This window comes from Pygocentrus nattereri, chromosome 5 (genome assembly GCF_015220715.1).
Source record: "Pygocentrus nattereri isolate fPygNat1 chromosome 5, fPygNat1.pri, whole genome shotgun sequence".
NCBI lineage: Eukaryota > Metazoa > Chordata > Actinopteri > Characiformes > Serrasalmidae > Pygocentrus > Pygocentrus nattereri.
This window is the reverse complement of record NC_051215.1, coordinates 32,300,489-32,319,127: the sequence shown is the minus strand read 5'-3', so window position 1 is coordinate 32,319,127 and position 18,639 is coordinate 32,300,489. Positions and strand designations below refer to the sequence as shown.

Genomic DNA, 18,639 nt, shown 5'->3' with positions numbered 1-18,639 from the left:
CTCATTTTAAAGCTTAGTGGTTTTTAAAGAAGACATAGTGGGTCAGTATCCGAAAACAGTTATTACCAAGGTTTCGGTATTGGAAGAGAAGGAATGATACTGTGCCAGCTTTACTTGCATACTCACGATGTACAATCAAATCTTGATTTGTTTACCAAATTAAGTTACCTGTCAATCAGTCAGCATAGATTTATCACCTCCACTTATCCAGCAGAAATTCTGCGACACTGCGTTCTCCGCACAAGAGTTTAACACACTGTTTGTAGACTACACGTTAAGATCCTGGTCACTCCTGGTTTAAACTGTTTGAAGTGCTGAATTTTATGTTTTACTCACTTAGAGAAATACAATTCAATTTCAGTTACACTGGCCTGCTTCATCTGTCTGTTTCACTGTTATTTCAGCTTTACTAAATATGTAACCGTTAATAGTTTAGGAACCATAAATAGTGCTTACATCAGGCAATTGTGTATTGTATTTTGTAGGCCTCATCTGTGAAAGGTCACCCAGTTGCGATTTTGGAAGACTAGAATCATTTCAGTGTTTAACCGCAGTGTTTAAACGCATTTATAAATTTATTGAGAATGCACCTACAAATACAATGGACCTGAGCTGTAATACAGTTCAAACCACTGCTCTGCAGGAATGCCTTTCGAGTGCTCTGGCGCGCTTATTTTTCTGGGTTGCCAGATGGGGTTCCACTTTCACACTCCCCGTAATATTAAAAAGCAACATGTATATGTTATTATACTCAAGAACGAACCTAACTGAGTAAGATCACCACGTTTCCTTTTGATGACAAATATAACCAGTATATATAATAATTAAAGTGGGCCAGACCGCGCTGTCATAAACGCTCCTGCACGTACTAGCAATTTTCCCCTCTCAGAAAACTGAGTAACTGGCAACCTGACAATGTGAATCCCGCCTTCTTGCGTACGACGTCACATGGTGAGGATGCCCTCCTTCGCTCATTCCTGCAGGCCGCCCTGTTTCACTAAGCGACGGACTTTTTCAAAATAACAAAAACAAACGACCTAAGAAGAGTATTTGTTTAGCGCGACTTGCAGACTGGATAGTTTCGCGCCTGTATTTGTGCGTTTCTGAAGATGCTCTGCGGCGAGTGGAGCGAGCGGAGTGCTGCAGTGTTTGAAAAGGCCGGGTGAATTCTGCCGCTGCCGCCGACCAATCGGGAGTGAGTATTTTTCGCGCTGATTGGGATGAGTTTCCCGCAAGCCTTGACTCGAATGAATAGAGGTTGGAGTAATCGTAATGCTGCAAACAGGTTATTTTCAGCTGAAAATCAATGTTCGTATCGTATGGCTTAAAATATTGTTATATTAAACATCGCGTTAGAATTACAGAGGAATAACCAGTCTGTTTGTGGAAAAAACAAGCCGCTTGCTAGCGTGTCACTTGAAGCAGCTGCAGCTGCAGTATGCTATGCTAGCAGGCTAGCTCGTCTCTTGTGTTGGTCCGCCAGTCAAACATAGCTGGTTGGCTAAGCGCATAGAAGGGTTTCAAATTCTGTAGCTAGCCGCGTTGGTCAGATTTGACGTTGCTGCGGGCTCACTGACCCGGTTATTTCTTTCTCTTTCTGGATTTAGATGTTAAATTCTGTAGCTAACCTTGGAGTAGTTTCCTGCATTAAACCACAGCTCAATTGTCATTTTTTATCGTTAAAGCTAGCTAGCAAGCTACATCTTAGCCGTTAGCCATGTACCATTTTAGCCTTATGGCTAACATTAACGTTTTTTCTGTGTTTTTGCGTTTCGTTTCATATTGATACCATTACGGCGTTCATAGCATGTAACTTTGCAGGCGACTAGTTATCTAGGTTAAGTGTAATTATTAACCCTTTTAGCAGCTGGTCTAATGGCTGCTGGGATTGAGCCCGGGCGCTCAGCTGGACTAATTTAACCTAGCTAATGTTAATTAACGTCCCCTATTTAAAAGCTGATCATCCTCAGAAATCGTCCGTTTTGTGTTTGAGTGGTCTACTGGGGAGTCTCCGTTAAATCCATAAGCGAAGCAGTGATCGCTATCTGATCAGTGGCTTTCTCTCACGTAGTGAACGAGGCGGCTTACTGTGATTGCCCATCTTGACAATGAGTTCACATTAGCTTGCTGCCTTCGTTCAAGTCTGAGCTAGTAGCTGGACGTGGCTTCGTTTTTTGACGTCTTGTTTTTCATTACTTTCGGTCGTAACTTTTCTTTAACATTATATTGTGCAAAAGGCGCCGGTGACTTTTTTTTTGCCCTTAATGCACACACCGTTAAATGCTCAGATGCAGCCATTGAGTAAGTTATTGTTGTCATAAAATACCTTTTAATGTGGAAATTTGCATGTTTAATGGCTTGTTTTTGTACGCATAGAAATTTCTGAACTTTTATCGGTCACTGCCGCTAAGAATGAACACATTACACTCGGACGGTGATCTCATTCAGCAGCACACTAGCCGGCCACCCACTCACAGCAAATATAAGAGGGTAGCCATCTTTATGTAGAGCAAAACCCATTTCGTATAACATGAACTAAGGGTTCTCAAACTGCACCAATGGTCTGATGAAGCTGGCGGTATATTACTAATAGGAAGTCCTTTCAGTGTGAGAGCACAGCACCGCGCATACTTTGCTCTCTCGGCCTTCTGTATTCGCTACAGGTGCATCTGTGTGGATGCAGTGCGTTGGCTTCACTTTGAGCGCGGCTGAATGCAGACTGAACGGCAGCAAGCGAATATATCGGAGCACTCATTTTTACTGAGCACGTTCATTTTACCGCCTGTTTCGTTGATTTTTATTTATTTATTTAGAGAAAGTTATCTCTTTTTCGTGTAGGAAAAATGTGTAAAATATACGTAAATAAGCGAAATGAGGCACCGACTTCAAATTTGTGTTGTTTTTTTTTTGTTTTTTAAATTGCAACATACACCGAACAAAACTATAAACAGCACTTTTTTACTTGAAAAGTTTTACTGAAACCCTGCACGAAAACAGTGGGCCGGGAAACAGAATTTCTATCTTGGTATCCAGTGTGACCACTATTTGCTTATAACAGCTCAACACATTCCTGGGACATTTCTTTAAAGTCAAAATAGGAGCAAAACCAAAAGTGTTGTATTTGTGTTTTTTGTTTGGTATAAAATATCTCTCTTATATTGAGGTCTTGTTTCATTTTGCAACAGACACCTGATTGGCAGTGATGGATAGTAAGGGGAGGTCTCTACCTGCAATGCCTGAGCCAAAGAACCCCACCAGTATGAAGCAGCTCTCCGGTTCACCAGGTGGATGTACGGGACGTGGTGATGGAAGCACAGATCCCACCCTTCTGTTAGATAAAGCAGCTGCTCAGGTGGCAGCCACCCCCCAAGAAAGTGTTCTACAGAAGATGAGTAACCACAATCACACTCATGGTCACAACCATGCTCATGAGCGTCTGAAGGATCTGACCTCTCGCTTGTTAAATGGTGATCAAGATAAAATTCCAAAGCTCTGTCCTGCCTCTGCTACACCCCCATTCCTTAAAGGTGTGGAGCCTGGCTCTCAGCATGGCAGTCCCCAAAGGAAATCTGAATCATCTCCCGAGCTTACACTCAAAATAACCAAACATTTGGCCAATGGGAAGTCACCGCCACCAAGTCGCTATGACTCTAGCTATGGAGAAGAAGTGACAGAGGAACCAAATTCAGCTTTGAGCCTCTCTGAGGACATTATGGATTCTCCAGAATCTAGAAAAGAAGGGAGGAAGAGGAAGAGGGGGCCTGTGAAAAAGAGAGTGCCACCAAGGCACCCTATAGTGGCTGCTGCTATTGACCCTGAAAGATCCTCTGTCATGCACACCACCATAGAGCCATTTGACAAGGCCACAGAGTCACCTGGCTTAACCCCTGACGCAGATGTTCTGCCTACCGAGTCTCATGATGTGACTGACACTGATGTGCCTGCCTGTGTATCTCCATTTTTTGTTGTGGTATGGTTCTGCTTCCAGTTTACTGTCTTCCCCATTTGCTCCAGTTACCATATGTACTGTAGTAGCATCAGTGGTCATTTTCAACGTAAACTCCTCTGTTTATTAGAGATGTCCAATTTAACCATTTTTACTGTACATGACTGAATACATTTACTACATGTGTTGCATTGTTAAACAGGAAACATGAGTTTCTAACATAAAAGCTAATAATAATTCACAGCAAATAGAGCATCATAGTTGCTTGAATGCTGTAAAGAAATAATGTCATATGAAGTAAAGTGAAAGGTACTTCACTCACTAGTGAACAAAGTGAAGTGTTTTAATTTTACATTTTTCAAAGATGCCTAGAAAAATTATAGTAGTGATAACACAATGTCATCCTGTGCATTGAACTCCACAGAATATTGAGTATAATCTGAGAAAAGGGGTTCTGTGACTTGCAACAATAGTGGAACCCTTTTTTTTGGTGCTATGGAGAACCACTTTTAAAAGGTTTAAATGATCATGTACAGCTGACTCCTTCATATGGGGGAGCTATTTATGAATTTAAATGCTTCCTGGAGCTGTTATAGTCTTGTATAAATATTGTCTTTACCAACTAACCCTTTGTTTTTCTTGTGGCAGCCCACGTCGACAGCTGAGGAGGACACTTGTGTGCAAGGCGTGGATGAAGTAAAGGGGGGACCTACTGAGGACCAACCTCATTTGCTGTTTTTTGTGGGAGATATTGTCTGGACTAAAGTGTCTGGATACCCCTGGTGGCCATGCATGATCACTACAGACCCAGAGTTTAACCTTCACTTCAGGCAGAAAGGTAAGAACTGGCAGGCATGGTGTAATAGCATAATTCTATTTATAGTTTAAGATATTTAGATAGATTAAAACAGTAATGATGCAATACTTCTTGTTTCTCTTTAGCAGTAAACAGCAGGACAGGGTTATTGTACCACATACAGTATTTTAGTGATGCTCCAGAGAGAGGATACATTGCTGGGAAGAATATGGTCAAATTCTCTGGAAAAGAGCAGTACCAGTTACTCTGTCATGGCAGCAAACAAACCAGTGCGCATTTTGCTGGCAAGAAGGTACTACTGCTTTTCATTCATAGTCTGTGTCATTTGTGGTGTTACTGATGTAGTAGATTTTTATTTATTTTTTTTGTAGAGCTGTTTTTCACAGATTGCTATCTTGTCTTTAGCTGTCAATCCCACGTAAGCTGCGGACACCATGGGAGATGGGCATCTCCCAAGCAACGGAAGCTCTAACTTTATCTGTCGAGGAGCGTCTGGCCAAGTTCAGCTTCACATATGAGGGTGGCCATCCACAGTTTAACTCTCACATGATGCAAGTGCTGCAGCAGCAGCGTGAACAGGAACAGCCACAACAGGGTCACGGGAAATTTCCTGAGACAGCTAGCCTCACTCCCCCAGACTCTACCCAGTCCAGCCCCATCACTGTACAGACTCCCAGCAGCCCTCTCCTTTTCATCTGTCCCACTGACAGCACTTCAGCAGGGAAAATGCCCCTTGGCACTAAAGCACCAGCCAAGAGGAGGCGATACAATCAGCACACTTCTGTGAGGAGGAGAAAGAAAGTAGTGGTGCCTGCCGTAGTTTTCCCTCACACTGACGCTACTGTACAGGTTAGTTGAAGTATTAAGCATGTTCCATCTCATTTTACTCTAGTTTTTCTTGCCTGCTCAAAGTTGTCTATTTACATTTCAGGATATCCCTGTTGACCCATATAAGCAAGAGCCTAAAAATAAGACAGATTCTGGAAAACTGTCTAAAGAGTCATTGCTGAAACAGGTGTGCTTTTTTTTTTTTTAATTAATTTTTTTTTTTTTAATTGTCTTTTTTGAATTGTCTTTTTTTATGTGGTACATGTACCTATCTGTAACTATTTGTACTGTAAGTCTTATTTTGCATGCTTTAACATGTATGTTTGTCCCCATTCGTAGGATATCTTCTTTGCTGACTTTGACCCCCAGCTAAAAGCACCTCAAAAGAAACAGGGAAAACTCAGGCAGAAGTTTCCAGCCGCGCCAAACTCTCTTAAAAATAAGAAAATTAAGGCATCTGCTAGAATTGAAAATGCTGAAAATCTCAACATAGAACCAGCAAAACCAGTGATCATAGGTAAGAGCCATCTGGCATCTCTGGTGTTCTTCCATAGTTTGCATCTTAAGCTGGGTTTGTTGTGCAGGTAATGTTACATATGTTGTTACCAGCTGTGTTCAATCTGAACAACAATGTAGTATTAAAGTTACCATTTTGCACTTATGGTTAATTTTGTATGTCTCTTGTAACAAGATGGAACAGTGGGCAAGATGAGGAGAAAACCTAAAAAGGACTCGGCAGATGCTGGATCTAGAGGTTAGCTAATAATTGTCCCCTTAAGGATAGTTAGGGGTGACCATGATTTTTTTTTTTTTTTTTTTTTTTTTTTTTTTTTTTTTTTTTTTTTTTTTTTAATCCTAACTAAAGCAGCTTTATAACACTGTATACATGCTGAGAAGCTTGGCTGTTCTTTACACAGACAAGGCGGCTTTAAAGCGTGCACTAGAGGAGGCTGAGGAGGAAGAGCCCCATCCCAAGAAGAGAGCTAAGCTGGCAGAAGGTTTAAAACGACACAAGAATCAAAAGGTATGCTAATTACTGTAGATGTTCTTTTTATATATATATATATATATATATATATATATATATATATATATATATATATATATATATATATATATAGAGCACATGAACATTTTTATCTGGCATTATTTCATGCTGGAAATCAATGGGGTAAATCAGTGTGTTTGACTAGGCTCTTAAATGGAGTCCAGGTTGTAGTTGGAAAGCTTTGAACAGTCTAATATAGCAAAGGTGCTTGTGTGTGTCTTTTCTCTGCACATCTCGGCACCAACTACAAACGATCATTAGTGCCATTTAACCAGTCATTCAGCTGGAAAGCTTATTTATTTGCTATATTTTAGAATTGGCTTTGGTGGTACTGATAATTTTTCCTCTCAACCTTTCCAAAGGCACAGACTACTGAGCCAGTTGCCAGTATAAAAAGGAGAAAGAAACCAAGCTCTGCCATGGAAAAAAGGAAGGGATTCAGAACGCCAGCCTCAGGTAAATGTGACTAGCAGTTTAGTAGAGAAAGACTTACATTTGCCTTTTGGACTATTTATAAAATAATGTTTCTGCTGTTTTGCTTACTTTTGTATCAGGAGCAGAGCCTCATGCCAACGCCAAACGTGTTAGGAAGAGGAAGAAGGACTCCGGTAACCGATCAATAGGTGCTACATCCAAGAAGCGTCGCCCTTCATCTCAGCTAGAGCTAGAGGTATATTTGTTTTAATCAACCCAGGGGTATACCATAAAGGAAACTTGACATAGTTAGGTTCTCAGGCAGCCGTAAGTGATGCATCACTGTTATTTTTTCAGACCGAGTACAAGTATGAGTAGGTTTGTAAGGACCTGCTGATACTGATTTCAATACCATGCTCAGTTCCATATTTAGAAATGAGTAGTTTTTAGTGTAAAATAATGGGTTGAACCTTAACTCAGAAATCAAGCTTATTATAAATAATGTGCAGTATCTAGCTGTGCTACAGTGGAGAAGAGTGGGTTTTGTTGCGTGTCAAAGCGTTTCTGTAGAGCTGTAAATAAAGTAGGTTTCACAGTTTTGATCCTCATAGGTCTCTTTTAATAATGGCTCTGTATGGCACAGTGACACCCAAGGCTAATCTGAGGACCGAGCTTGTTGAGTTTTGTCTTACTGTGGTTGAATGTCTTCTAAAGCCTGACATACACTTTGCGAGTTTAGAAATCTTGTTCTTTGTTGAGTCACAAAGCCTACAATTTATGTACTTGCACTGTACAAAAACGCTCAGTCCATGCTGACTATGAACAGCTTTGAATAAATGTAATTCAAAAATAACACAATGTGAACAGATTACTGAGCAAACACACTGACAAGCTGGGCAGCATTGCTAACACTGAGCACTGAAGCTAAAAGACAATGTAGGACAAAACAGTCTTTCTTAAGCCTCATTGTTTCAAAAAATCATTGTTTATACCTGGCCATTCTGCTTATTAAGTCGGTATATAAAAACTTTGGTAGGAATTGTCGACTTTTACACCTCCGTTTGGTTAGCCTACATGTCGCCACCCGTATTGGGGAAGTGGTTGTGATAGTTTGTTTACAAATGGTGTAAAACCTCAATGTAAGTCATACGGGAATTTGCCATGGTGGAAAATTAAAGTGGCCAACTTTCTGTGTGAGCTCCACTGTGTCATGAACACATCTCTGTTTGAGCCGCGCCTCCTTTACTGCCAGCTTGAGTGGTTTGTTCATTAGTGTGGCTTTGGACACTTGGCTTATGTTACACGGTATCAACGGGTATCTCAAAGTTGGTATCAGTGAATTTTAATGAGTGATATTAAATGAGCACAGTACCAGCCTGATACCCAAAGCCCGTATCTGTATTGTTGCATATTGTTGCGACACAATAAGGATTTGCTTAATTGGGGATGTAACACTGTAGCTTATAAAATAGAGCTGTTCATTCTGGATCCTGGAGGGCTGGTGTCCAGCACACTGAGCTCTTTGCTCAGACACAACTGATGCCATTCTGTTAATTCACAGGTTTAGTGGGGGCATAGCCCTTCAGGACCCTTCTCTGCAGATTTATGAATACTCCTTCTCTGCAATTTGAGTTTAGTACTTCATCTATTTCATGCATTTGTTTAGAATTTTTGGGGGGGGAATATTTCTGCTTTGTCACATTTTTAGTCAAACAAAAACATTGACTTTTCCCTCTAACATTTGATGGAACCAGATTTTTCCTACTCTCCTGAGTTTAAACAGTAAAATAACCTGCCCTCAGCATAGTCTTATACTACAGTCATACTCAGTTTCCACTGCTGGATCCGTTGTTAATCCAAACAGTTGGGAAGTTTATAGACTATATCCAGTTATAAAACCGAAGACTAGACTTTGTAGCAATTAATATCAGAAATTGGCCAGATTTAGGGTCTTTGGATAGGAACAGAGGTATTTAGCTTAAAAATAAGTAAAGAGGACAGATGTGCTACACATGTGCATTTATATCACCAGAGAGTAGATGGGTAGTTAAAGGAGTTAAGCTTCCTGTACTGTTTAATAAAGCAGAGTTGAGCTGAAAGCTCAAGCTTGAATCATGTTTATAATTGCCTTGGATTTTGGCCTTCATTAATGATGAAATTAAATGCATTTTAGACTTTGTGTGACGAGAGACCCGATTCTCCCAGTGACAGTACTGATGAGGCCCACACAAACAAGAAGGCAGAACGTGCAAAAAAAGAAAGCGTGTGTCAGGTTAGTGAGCGTGTCCTTGTGTTTTTACTGTTGGTCTGTGCAGACATGTTTTTCATGAGGTGTGTATGTGTGTAGATTTGTGAAAAGACAAGTGAGGACTTGGTGATGTGTGAGGGACAATGCTATGGTTCATACCACCTGCAGTGTGTGGGTTTGGATCAGCCAACAAACAAGGTGCTCTGTACTGCTTGCAGGACAGGTGAGCAAGATGTTTGCTTTGCTTGCTCAAATATTTTGTGTTTATGCTGTGACATGTCATGCAAATGTAACTAATTCTTATTGTCTGTCTCTCTCAGGAGTGCATGCATGTTTCACCTGTAAACAGTCTGAAGGGGAGGTGAAACGCTGCAGTGTCCTGCACTGTGGTAGATTCTACCATGAAGCATGTTTGCGTTTGAATGCTTTGACTGTGTTTGATAACCGAGGGTTCCGCTGCCCGTTGCACACCTGTCTCAGTTGTCACTACAGCAGCCGCGGCACTGCAAAAGCCACCAAAGGTAATATAATGCATGACTAAGGCCAGAGAGAACTGTGCTAGTCATCTTGTATGGCAGAATCTACTAGTAACACTAATTTATGAAAGCTTTTTCACTATAAATTATTTATTTCTCTGGGTTTGTTAATGTTTGTTGCATTTTACATTAATGTTCATAACATTTGTTACTGTTACATTTTAGGAAAGATGATTCGCTGTCTGCGCTGCCCTGTGGCCTATCACACTGGAGACCTGTGCGTAGCTGCAGGAAGCGAAATGTTGACATCTACTGCTATTGTGTGTACTAATCACTTCAACCCTAAGAAAGGCTACAGCCATCACTCGCATGTCAATGTCAGCTGGTGCTTCATCTGCTCAAAGGGTAAGAATATTCCTGTGGTTTGATCAGATTGTGCATTTGAGCATTAAAGGAATTTAGGTTTGAATCCTTTCTTAAGCATGCCATACCCATTTTTGCTAAACTTAATTGTTGTGTTATAAGCTCTATGCGTGTGTTTTTGTTTTAGGTGGCAGTTTGCTATGCTGTGAGTCATGTCCAGCTGCATTTCACCCTGATTGTCTGAACATTGCCATGCCTGATGGCAGCTGGTTCTGTAATGACTGCCGCTCAGGCAAGAAGCCCAAGTACAGGGACATCATCTGGGTCAAACTGGGCAACTACAGGCAAGTCTCAGCCTGCACTAATCATAGAAACGGTTTGCTGGCGGTCTTCTGCTCAGAGCATTAGTTTTAGATGAGCTTACAGTATTTCAGTGACTGTAAGCCATGTATTTTGTAGAATATCCTAGTTTTTGTTGTTTATATTAATCACATTTGTTATATTGAACATTTACATAAAATATTGAAGTAGTATTCAAGGTCATTAAGTAGACCCTTTCTGAAACCTTAGGTGGTGGCCAGCAGAGATCCGTCACCCCAGAAATATCCCTACAAACATTCAGCATTTGCGGCATGAGATTGGAGAATTCCCTGTTTACTTCTTTGGGTCGAAGGACTACTTCTGGACCCACCAGGGCCGTGTGTTCCCTTATATAGAGGGGGACAGGGGAAGCAGGCACCAGAGGAATGGCATTGGGAAAGTCTTCAAGAATGGTCAGGGTTACTCATTAATATAGGTTTCAGCTTATCTTAAATTTTACTGCTTAATAATTTTGATAAGAACATAACGCAGCGTCATTCACATGAACCTGATTGTTCCCTTCCCATTGTTAGCCCTGCTGGAGGCTGAGGCTCGGTTTAAACAGATAAAGATGGAACGAGAAGCTAAAGAGGCCCAGGAGAACAACAAGAAACCTCCTCCATATAAATACATCAAGGTACCGACATATTATGCAATTTTATTTGTGCCTCAAGATCAGCACTGAGCAAATCACACACTTTCACTTTTAGCCATCTGACAGAGTAATGCTGTTCAGATGTGTCCAGTGTTGTTGAATGGTGAGCAAAACTGTTAATGACAACACTCCTCTCCTTTTTTTAGATTAACAAACCATGTGGGCGTGTCCAGATTTACACAGCTGATATCTCGGAGATTCCCAAGTGTAACTGTAAGCCGACTGACGAGCGCCCCTGCAGCTTTGAGTCAGAGTGCCTGAATCGTATGCTTCTGTACGAGTGCCACCCTCAGGTGTGTCCGGCTGGAGAGCGCTGCATGAATCAGGACTTCACCAAACGCCTCTATCCTGAGACCAAAATCTTCCGCACAGCTGGCAAGGGCTGGGGCCTCTTCACTCTACGAGATATTAAAAAGGTTAGAACATGAAGCAGTCTGAATGTGTGACTGAACCTTTTTATTTTATTTTATTTTATTTATTTATTTATTTATTTTATAGTAGTATATCTGGGGTCTGGGTGGGACTAAGTACAACATATATGGAACAGGAGTGGTTTTCTGTGGGTTGGCAATTTGTAAAAGAGTGTTGAAATAAACCAATTAGTATGTTATAGATGTGATTTGAATTTGATTGATTCTTTTATCCCACAGGGCGAGTTTGTGAATGAGTATGTAGGTGAGCTGATTGACGAGGAGGAGTGTAGAGCCAGAATTAAATATGCCCAGGAGAATGACATAACTAACTTCTACATGCTCACTATCGATAAGGTAAATACTTCAGTGAAACTGATGGACGTGTCATTTTGTTTGCAGTATTTCTGTCTGCTCCTGCTACACAGGTTGCAGTCTTTTCAGTGGCTGGACAGTGCAGTAGAGCTAGAGGAACAGTATTTAATTGGGAGTGCCACTGTGTAGCTTGCTGTGGTGCTACAGTATGAAATACTACAACAGTGTTCTAAATAGTATAGCAAGCTTTAGGAACCATGTCTCATGATTACATCTGACTATATGATTTTAGTTCAAAATAAACAGTCTAAGTTGCACATAGTTGTACTGCTTGCCATAAAGCCTTTATCTACATTAAACCTGACCTGTATTAACTTGGTGTCTGTGTATAGGACCGGATTATAGATGCAGGGCCTAAAGGCAATTACTCTCGCTTCATGAACCACAGCTGTCAACCCAACTGTGAGACTCAGAAGTGGACTGTGAACGGTGACACCCGTGTGGGGTTGTTTGCTGTTTGTGACATTCCAACCGGTAAGCTTAGAAAACTCCTGCTAGATGAGCGTTCTACAGTACGCAGTACCACTGTTTGATTTAAAGTAGTATTTGTGTTAAATGAAGCTCTCTTCAGGAGAGGTTTAGGGTTGCTCAAGATGTTCTGTTGTATGTAGGCACAGAGCTGACCTTCAACTACAATTTGGATTGTCTGGGAAATGAGAAGACAGTTTGCCGCTGTGGTGCGCCCAACTGCAGCGGTTTCTTGGGGGACAGACCCAAGGTGAGTATATGTCTATGAAGACCTGTGCTTTTACCGATCTTTCATGGTCCGTAAAAACAAATTGAGAATGATTAGATTTGGATAAGATGGCGTCAGAGCTTAACCAAGGACCTAATCACTCGTCTGCAGATTGCGCCGTCTTCAGAGTCAAAAGCAAAGCCACCGAAGAAGAAGCCTCGGAAGCGACGTGCCCGGAATGAAGGGAAGAAGCAGTCTGAAGACGATTGTTTCCGCTGTGGTGATGGAGGAGAGCTGGTCCTCTGTGATAAGAAGGGCTGCACCAAAGCCTACCACCTGTCCTGCCTGGACCGCACTAAGAGGCCATTTGGTAAGGCACATACTCTTTGTATAGCCTAACTCTCCAGGCCAGGTATAACCCATGTTAAAATACCTAATATTTAAATGATTAGACCTGTAGGAGTTGAAGAAAGATGGAAATAGCTCCCAGTTGTGTACAAGTTTTTCTGATTTTTGTTAATCTGATGCACAGGTCGCTGGGATTGCCCCTGGCACCACTGTGATGTGTGTGGAAAGCCCTCTGATGTCTTCTGTCAGCATTGCCCCAACTCCTTCTGTAAGGCCCACGAAGAGGGTGCACTGCGCCCACACCCCATCACAGGCCAGCTGTGCTGCCAAGAGCATGAAGACTCAGATCTTCAGGCTTCAATGGAGAACAGCAAGGAGCTTTCCAGCACTTCTCAACCTCTTCTGCCTAAAAAAATAGCTAAACGTGGCCGCAAGGCTGGGACCAAGAACACCTCCGATAGAGCTGCCAATAAGGGCCCCAAGAAAAGCTCAAAAAAGGCAGCGGAAGCGTAGAGCTGTTAAGACTACCCTTCCTCTCCCTTCCTTTTCCCTCCCCTCTCCTTCATAGCCTGCCCGCCCTCTACTCATGATTCAGTGGTATTGACGTCGTCTTGACTGTTCTCCAAAACTGCAAGCACTGTGTGTCTGATCAGGGAAGTATGTGAACACTGTAGAGCTCCATAGAGCTGCCACATCAGGTCCCCCCACGCGCTCAACCTCCTCTCAGAATCGAGTGTGCGCACACTGAAAAACACACTCATGCACACTTGTGTCTATGTGCGTTCAACACAGAGCCAACAGACCAAACAGCCTCATTACTACACAGCATTACCGACGCCAAACTTGAATCTTTTTACGCCTATTTTAATCTTTGAGATAGATGCCTTTTTTCTTTTTTTTTTAACAGTAGATATGTATATGGAAATGTATATGAAAGACCAAAATTATAATAATACTGGAATTATTGATAGTAACAGATGCCAGTGAGTTTTTTTTTTTTTTTTTTTTTTTGTTGTTGTTTTTTTTTTTTTTTTTTTTTTTTTTTTTTTTTTTTTTATAATTTTTTTTTTTTTTTTTTAAATAACCAGTGGTATCGTTAAATTTAAGACACTATGGATAGCCCTTGAATTACTTTTTTTATAGTCAATTATAGAATGCATTTAACTATAGAGCAGCATATTTTTAGCACATTTTTGTTAGCTCATTTTTTTGAGTTTACGTAACAGGCTAGAATGTTAAGTCTCTGTGAAATCTACCTATTCAGAGTTTTAAAAAAGGCACAGTAATTTCAGACAGGGCGCTTCTGTGATATTTGGGTATAATAAAGCTTTTTAAAGCAGTTAAGTGTGAATGTGTGGTTTTATTTCATGGTGAATAACGGAAAATGTGGTTAAACTCACAGATCCAAACCTTCTCTTCTTGCATATTCCTAATGGTAGAGTTTTCAGTTTTATTCAGTTCTTCCTGACTGGGGAGGCATAGACTCGGGTCAAGACCCTAAAACCAATTTCCGACCCCTGGAGTATCCTTTTGATTGTTTTCCCTACTTTAAACACACATCAGCAAACAAACTAAAAGGTGGAATTACATTCAATTGCAGTGTGTACAGGTTATACTGAGGATTGATGAAGACTACTTGACTTGTTAACTGGGCAGCCTTGCTTTAGCACTTGAATTTTAGCTATTGTTACCAAGTAGTTGCTTAATCTCATTTCTCTGATAAACACTTTTTTTTTTTCTTCCATGAACTACTGGACTATGAGCTGTGTGTTGATATTTAATAGGAAGGTATACACCTAAAAGTCTACACCTTCAGTGTACGTACAACCCCAATTCCAATGAAGGTGGGACATTGTGTAAAACATAAAAACAGAATACGATGATTTGCAAATCCTTTTCAACCTATATTCAATTGAATACACTACAAAGACAAGATATTTAATGTTCAAACGGATAAACTTTATTGTCTTTTGCAAATATTCACTCATTTTTAATTTGATGCCTGCAGCACGTTCCAAAGAAGTTGGGACAGGGGCATGTTTACCACCATGTTACATCACCTTTCCTTTTAACAACACTCAATAAGCGTTTGGGAACTGAGGACACTAATTGTGAAGCTTTGTAGGTGGAATTCTTTACCATTCTTGCTTGATGTACAACTTCAGTTGCTCAACAGTCCGGGGATTCCGTTGTCACGCTGTTGTAACACGTGCAGAATGTGGCTTGGCATTGTCTTGCTGAAATAAGCAGGACGTCCCTGAAAAAGACGTTGCTTGGATGGCAGCATATGTTGCTCCAAAACCTGTATGTACCTTTTAGCATTAATGCTGCCTTCACAGATGTGAAAGTTACCCATGCCATGGGCACTAACACACCCCCACACCATCAGAGATGCTGGCTTTTGAACTTTGCCCTGATCACAATCCGGACAGTCCTTCTCCTCTTTGGCCCGGAGGACACGATGTCCATGATTTCCAAAAACAATTTGAAGCGTGGACTCGTCAGACCACAGGACACTTTTCCACTTTGCGTCAGTCCATCTCAGATGAGCTCGGGCCCAGAGAAGCTGGTGGTGTTTCTGGGTGTTGTTGATATATGGCTTTCGCTTTGCATGGCAGTTTTAACTTGCACTTGTAGATGGAGCGACGAACTGTGTTCACTGACAGTGGATTTCTGAAGTGTTCCTGAGCCCATGTGGGAATATCCGTTACAGAATGATGTCGGTTTTTAATGCAGTGCTGCCTGAGGGATCAAAGGTCACGGGCATTCAATGTTGGTTTTCTGCCTTGTTGCTTACTTGCAGAGATTTCTCCAGATTCTCTGAATCTTTTGATGATATTATGGACTGTAGATGATGAAATCCCTAAATTCCTTGCAATTGCATGTTGAGAAACATTCTTCTTAAACTGTTGTGGTGAACCTCGCCCCATCCTTGCTTGTGAACGACTGAGCCTTTCAGGGATGCTCCCTTTATACCCAATCATGACACTCACCTGTATCCAATTAACCTGTTTACCTGTGGAATGTTCGAAACAGGTGTTTTTTTGATCATTCCTCAACTTTCCCAGTCTTTTGTTGCCCCTGTCCCAACTTCTTTGGAACGTGTTGCAGGCATCAAATTCAAAATGAGTGAATATTTGCAAAAAACAAAGTTTATCCTTTTGAACATTAAATATCTTAGTGTATTCAATTGAATATAGGTTGAAAAGGATTTGCAAATCGTCATATTCTGTTTATATTTATGTTTTACACAATGTCCCAACTTCATTGGAATTGGGGTTGTAGTTGTGGGCAAAATCCACTGACCGCATTTTAGTCAAACAAGTTAGCTTCTCTAGAGATTTTCAGACTTCTGGAGTAGCTCTGTATCCACAAGATCCCACTGTGCTTTCACTTCTTGATGTCAGGCTTTGTTTGCTGTTTGTGCAGCTGTTTTAGTGTATTATGGTCCTTTCATATGATCCAGAATACCAAAGGTCCAAAAAGCTCTAGAGGAAACCACGGATATGATGCGTTTTAAGTCTTTGAACAAAAGCCACAAAACAAAAGGGTTTCAGAAATGAGTGAACACTTCACAGCCAATACATAAGGAGCCTTATTTTAAAACCCCAAAGATAGAAATTGGCTGCACAGATATACACTATATTGCCAAAAGTACTTGGTCATTGGTTGTCTGTCTTCACACACATATGAAATTTGCTGAGATCCCATTCTTAATCCATAAGGTTTAAAATGATGTTGGGCCACCCTTTACAGCTATAACAGTTTCAACTCTTCGGGGAAGGCTTTCCACAAAGTTTTGGAGTGTGTTTATGGGAATTTTTGACCATTCTTCCAGAAGCACATTTGTGAGGTCAAACATTGATGTTAGACGAGAACACCTGACTCGCAGTCTCTGCTATAATTCATGCCAAAAGTGTTCTATCGTGTTGAGATCAGGACTCTGTATAGGCCAGACAAGTTCTTCCACACCAAACTTGCTCATCCATGTCTTTATGGACCTTGCTTTGTGTACTAGTGCACAGTCATGTTGGAAAGAAGGGGCCGTCCCCAAACTGATCCCACAAAGTTTGGGAACATGAAATTGTCCAAAATCTCTTGGTTGCTGAAGCATTAAGAGTTCCTTTCACTGGAAGGGGACAAGCCCAACTCCTGAAAAACAACCCCACACCATAATCCCCCCTCCACCAAACTTTACACTTCGTACAGTGCAGTCAGACAAGTACCGTTCTCCTGGAAACCAAACCCAGACTCGTCCATCGGATTGCCAGATGGAGAAGCGTGATTGGTCACTCTACAGAACACATGTACATCTACAGGTCCACTGCTCTAGAGTCCAGCTGCGGCACTTTCCACCACTCCAATCGATGCTTTGCATTGCACTTGGTGATGTAAGGCTTGGATGCAACTGGTCAGCCATGGAAACCCATTCCATGAAGCTCTCTACGCTGTTCTTGAATCTAAAGGCCACATGAAGTTTGGAGGTCTGTAGTGACTGACTCTGCAGAAAGTCGGTGACCTCTGCGCACTATGTGCCTCAGCATCCGTTGACCCTGCTCTGTCATTTTACCTGGCCAACCACTTTGTGGCTGAGTTGCTGTCGTTCCCAATCGCTTCCACTTTGTTATAATACCACTGACAGTTGACTGTGGAATATTTAGTAGTGAGGAAATTTCACGACTGGACTTGCACAGCTGGCGTCCGATCACGGGACCATGCTGGAATTCACTGAGCTCCTCAGAGCGACTCATTCGTTCACACGTTTATGGAAGCAGTCTGCGGGCCTAAGTGTTTGGTTTTATACGTTTATAGCTAGTGTATATAGTGCCTGTCCGCTTACCTGTAAACCCAGACAATCCTCTATACCTGATCTGGCTCTGCACCTTTACACGGATAATGTATTGTTTGGCTTCAGTCATTATATACATAATAAATTAAAGAATTTTAAATTATTAATTTGTTTATCCTTTTGGCAAAATTTGGTACTCATGAATGTAAATTTCCTCAATCCAAACCAAATTCTGTTACCCTCAAAACAGTAAGTATGCGCCTTGTTTAATGTTTCCTGTAAAAACATGTGCCCTATGGCTCCCCCTTTCTTTCTTTACTAGCTAAAATTACTGATAAAATAACAAAAATATTACAGTTTTTAATGTTTATGCAGTTTGTTCACTGACGTTGTTCTACTGGACGTCTACAGACAAAAGGCCTGGCCGCGTCCCGTTTTGCCCGGTCAAGTGCTGCATCTCAAAATGGCTCCTCACTCCGCATACAGAGCACTACAGGTTGAACTCTGGGCTTCTTCCGTGGACCGGCCATCAAATGTCCAGCGCAGCGGGCTGAAGCCAGAGCGGCTCTTTGGTTCCGTTATTTTGCGCTGTTTGTGCGCATGAGCCACAGCTGCGAGAGTTGCGCAGTGTACTGCGCAGCGAGGAGGAAATCCGAATCATACCCGTTGCGGCCTAAACGAAGGCCTCTCTCGGTAACGCGCATCTTAAAGGGAAACTCAACCGATTTTTCAAAATTTATGCATAATGAAATGGTTAAAATGTAAACAGAGACATTCAGACTGCTTTGATGTGAAACGATCCGTTCCAGGGAAACTCAGAAGTGTCTCACTGGTGATTTTACGTAGTAAATTAAACGGCTATATTTGCGTTGCTGACACTGCGACC

The 18,639-nt window shown here is 41.5% G+C and overlaps 1 protein-coding gene across 6 annotated transcripts; it reads left to right on the top strand.

Moving 5' to 3' along the window:
- The first annotated feature begins 1,022 nt into the window (after nt 1-1,022).
- Nucleotides 1,023-13,965, top strand: nsd2 (nuclear receptor binding SET domain protein 2). Of its 6 annotated transcripts, none has more exons than XM_037538290.1 (24): nt 1,023-1,195; nt 3,186-3,970; nt 4,595-4,784; nt 4,889-5,055; nt 5,169-5,612; nt 5,695-5,778; nt 5,931-6,108; nt 6,283-6,345; nt 6,509-6,615; nt 7,002-7,095; nt 7,194-7,309; nt 9,227-9,325; nt 9,401-9,524; nt 9,622-9,822; nt 10,003-10,182; nt 10,328-10,484; nt 10,711-10,913; nt 11,034-11,137; nt 11,302-11,571; nt 11,806-11,922; nt 12,273-12,414; nt 12,552-12,658; nt 12,788-12,986; nt 13,149-13,965. In XM_037538290.1, exons 2-24 carry the CDS (start codon nt 3,203-3,205, stop codon nt 13,475-13,477), a joined length of 4,443 nt encoding a protein of 1,480 aa, XP_037394187.1. In that variant the 5' UTR covers nt 1,023-1,195; nt 3,186-3,202; the 3' UTR covers nt 13,478-13,965. The 6 variants fall into 6 exon arrangements, with proteins under 6 accessions (XP_037394187.1, XP_037394188.1, XP_037394190.1 ...); XM_037538291.1 differs by lacking the exon at nt 1,023-1,195 and adding an exon at nt 1,216-1,285; XM_037538293.1 differs by lacking the exon at nt 1,023-1,195 and adding an exon at nt 1,220-1,308 and having other exon boundaries at nt 4,892-5,055.
- The last annotated feature ends 4,674 nt before the right edge of the window (nt 13,966-18,639 follow it).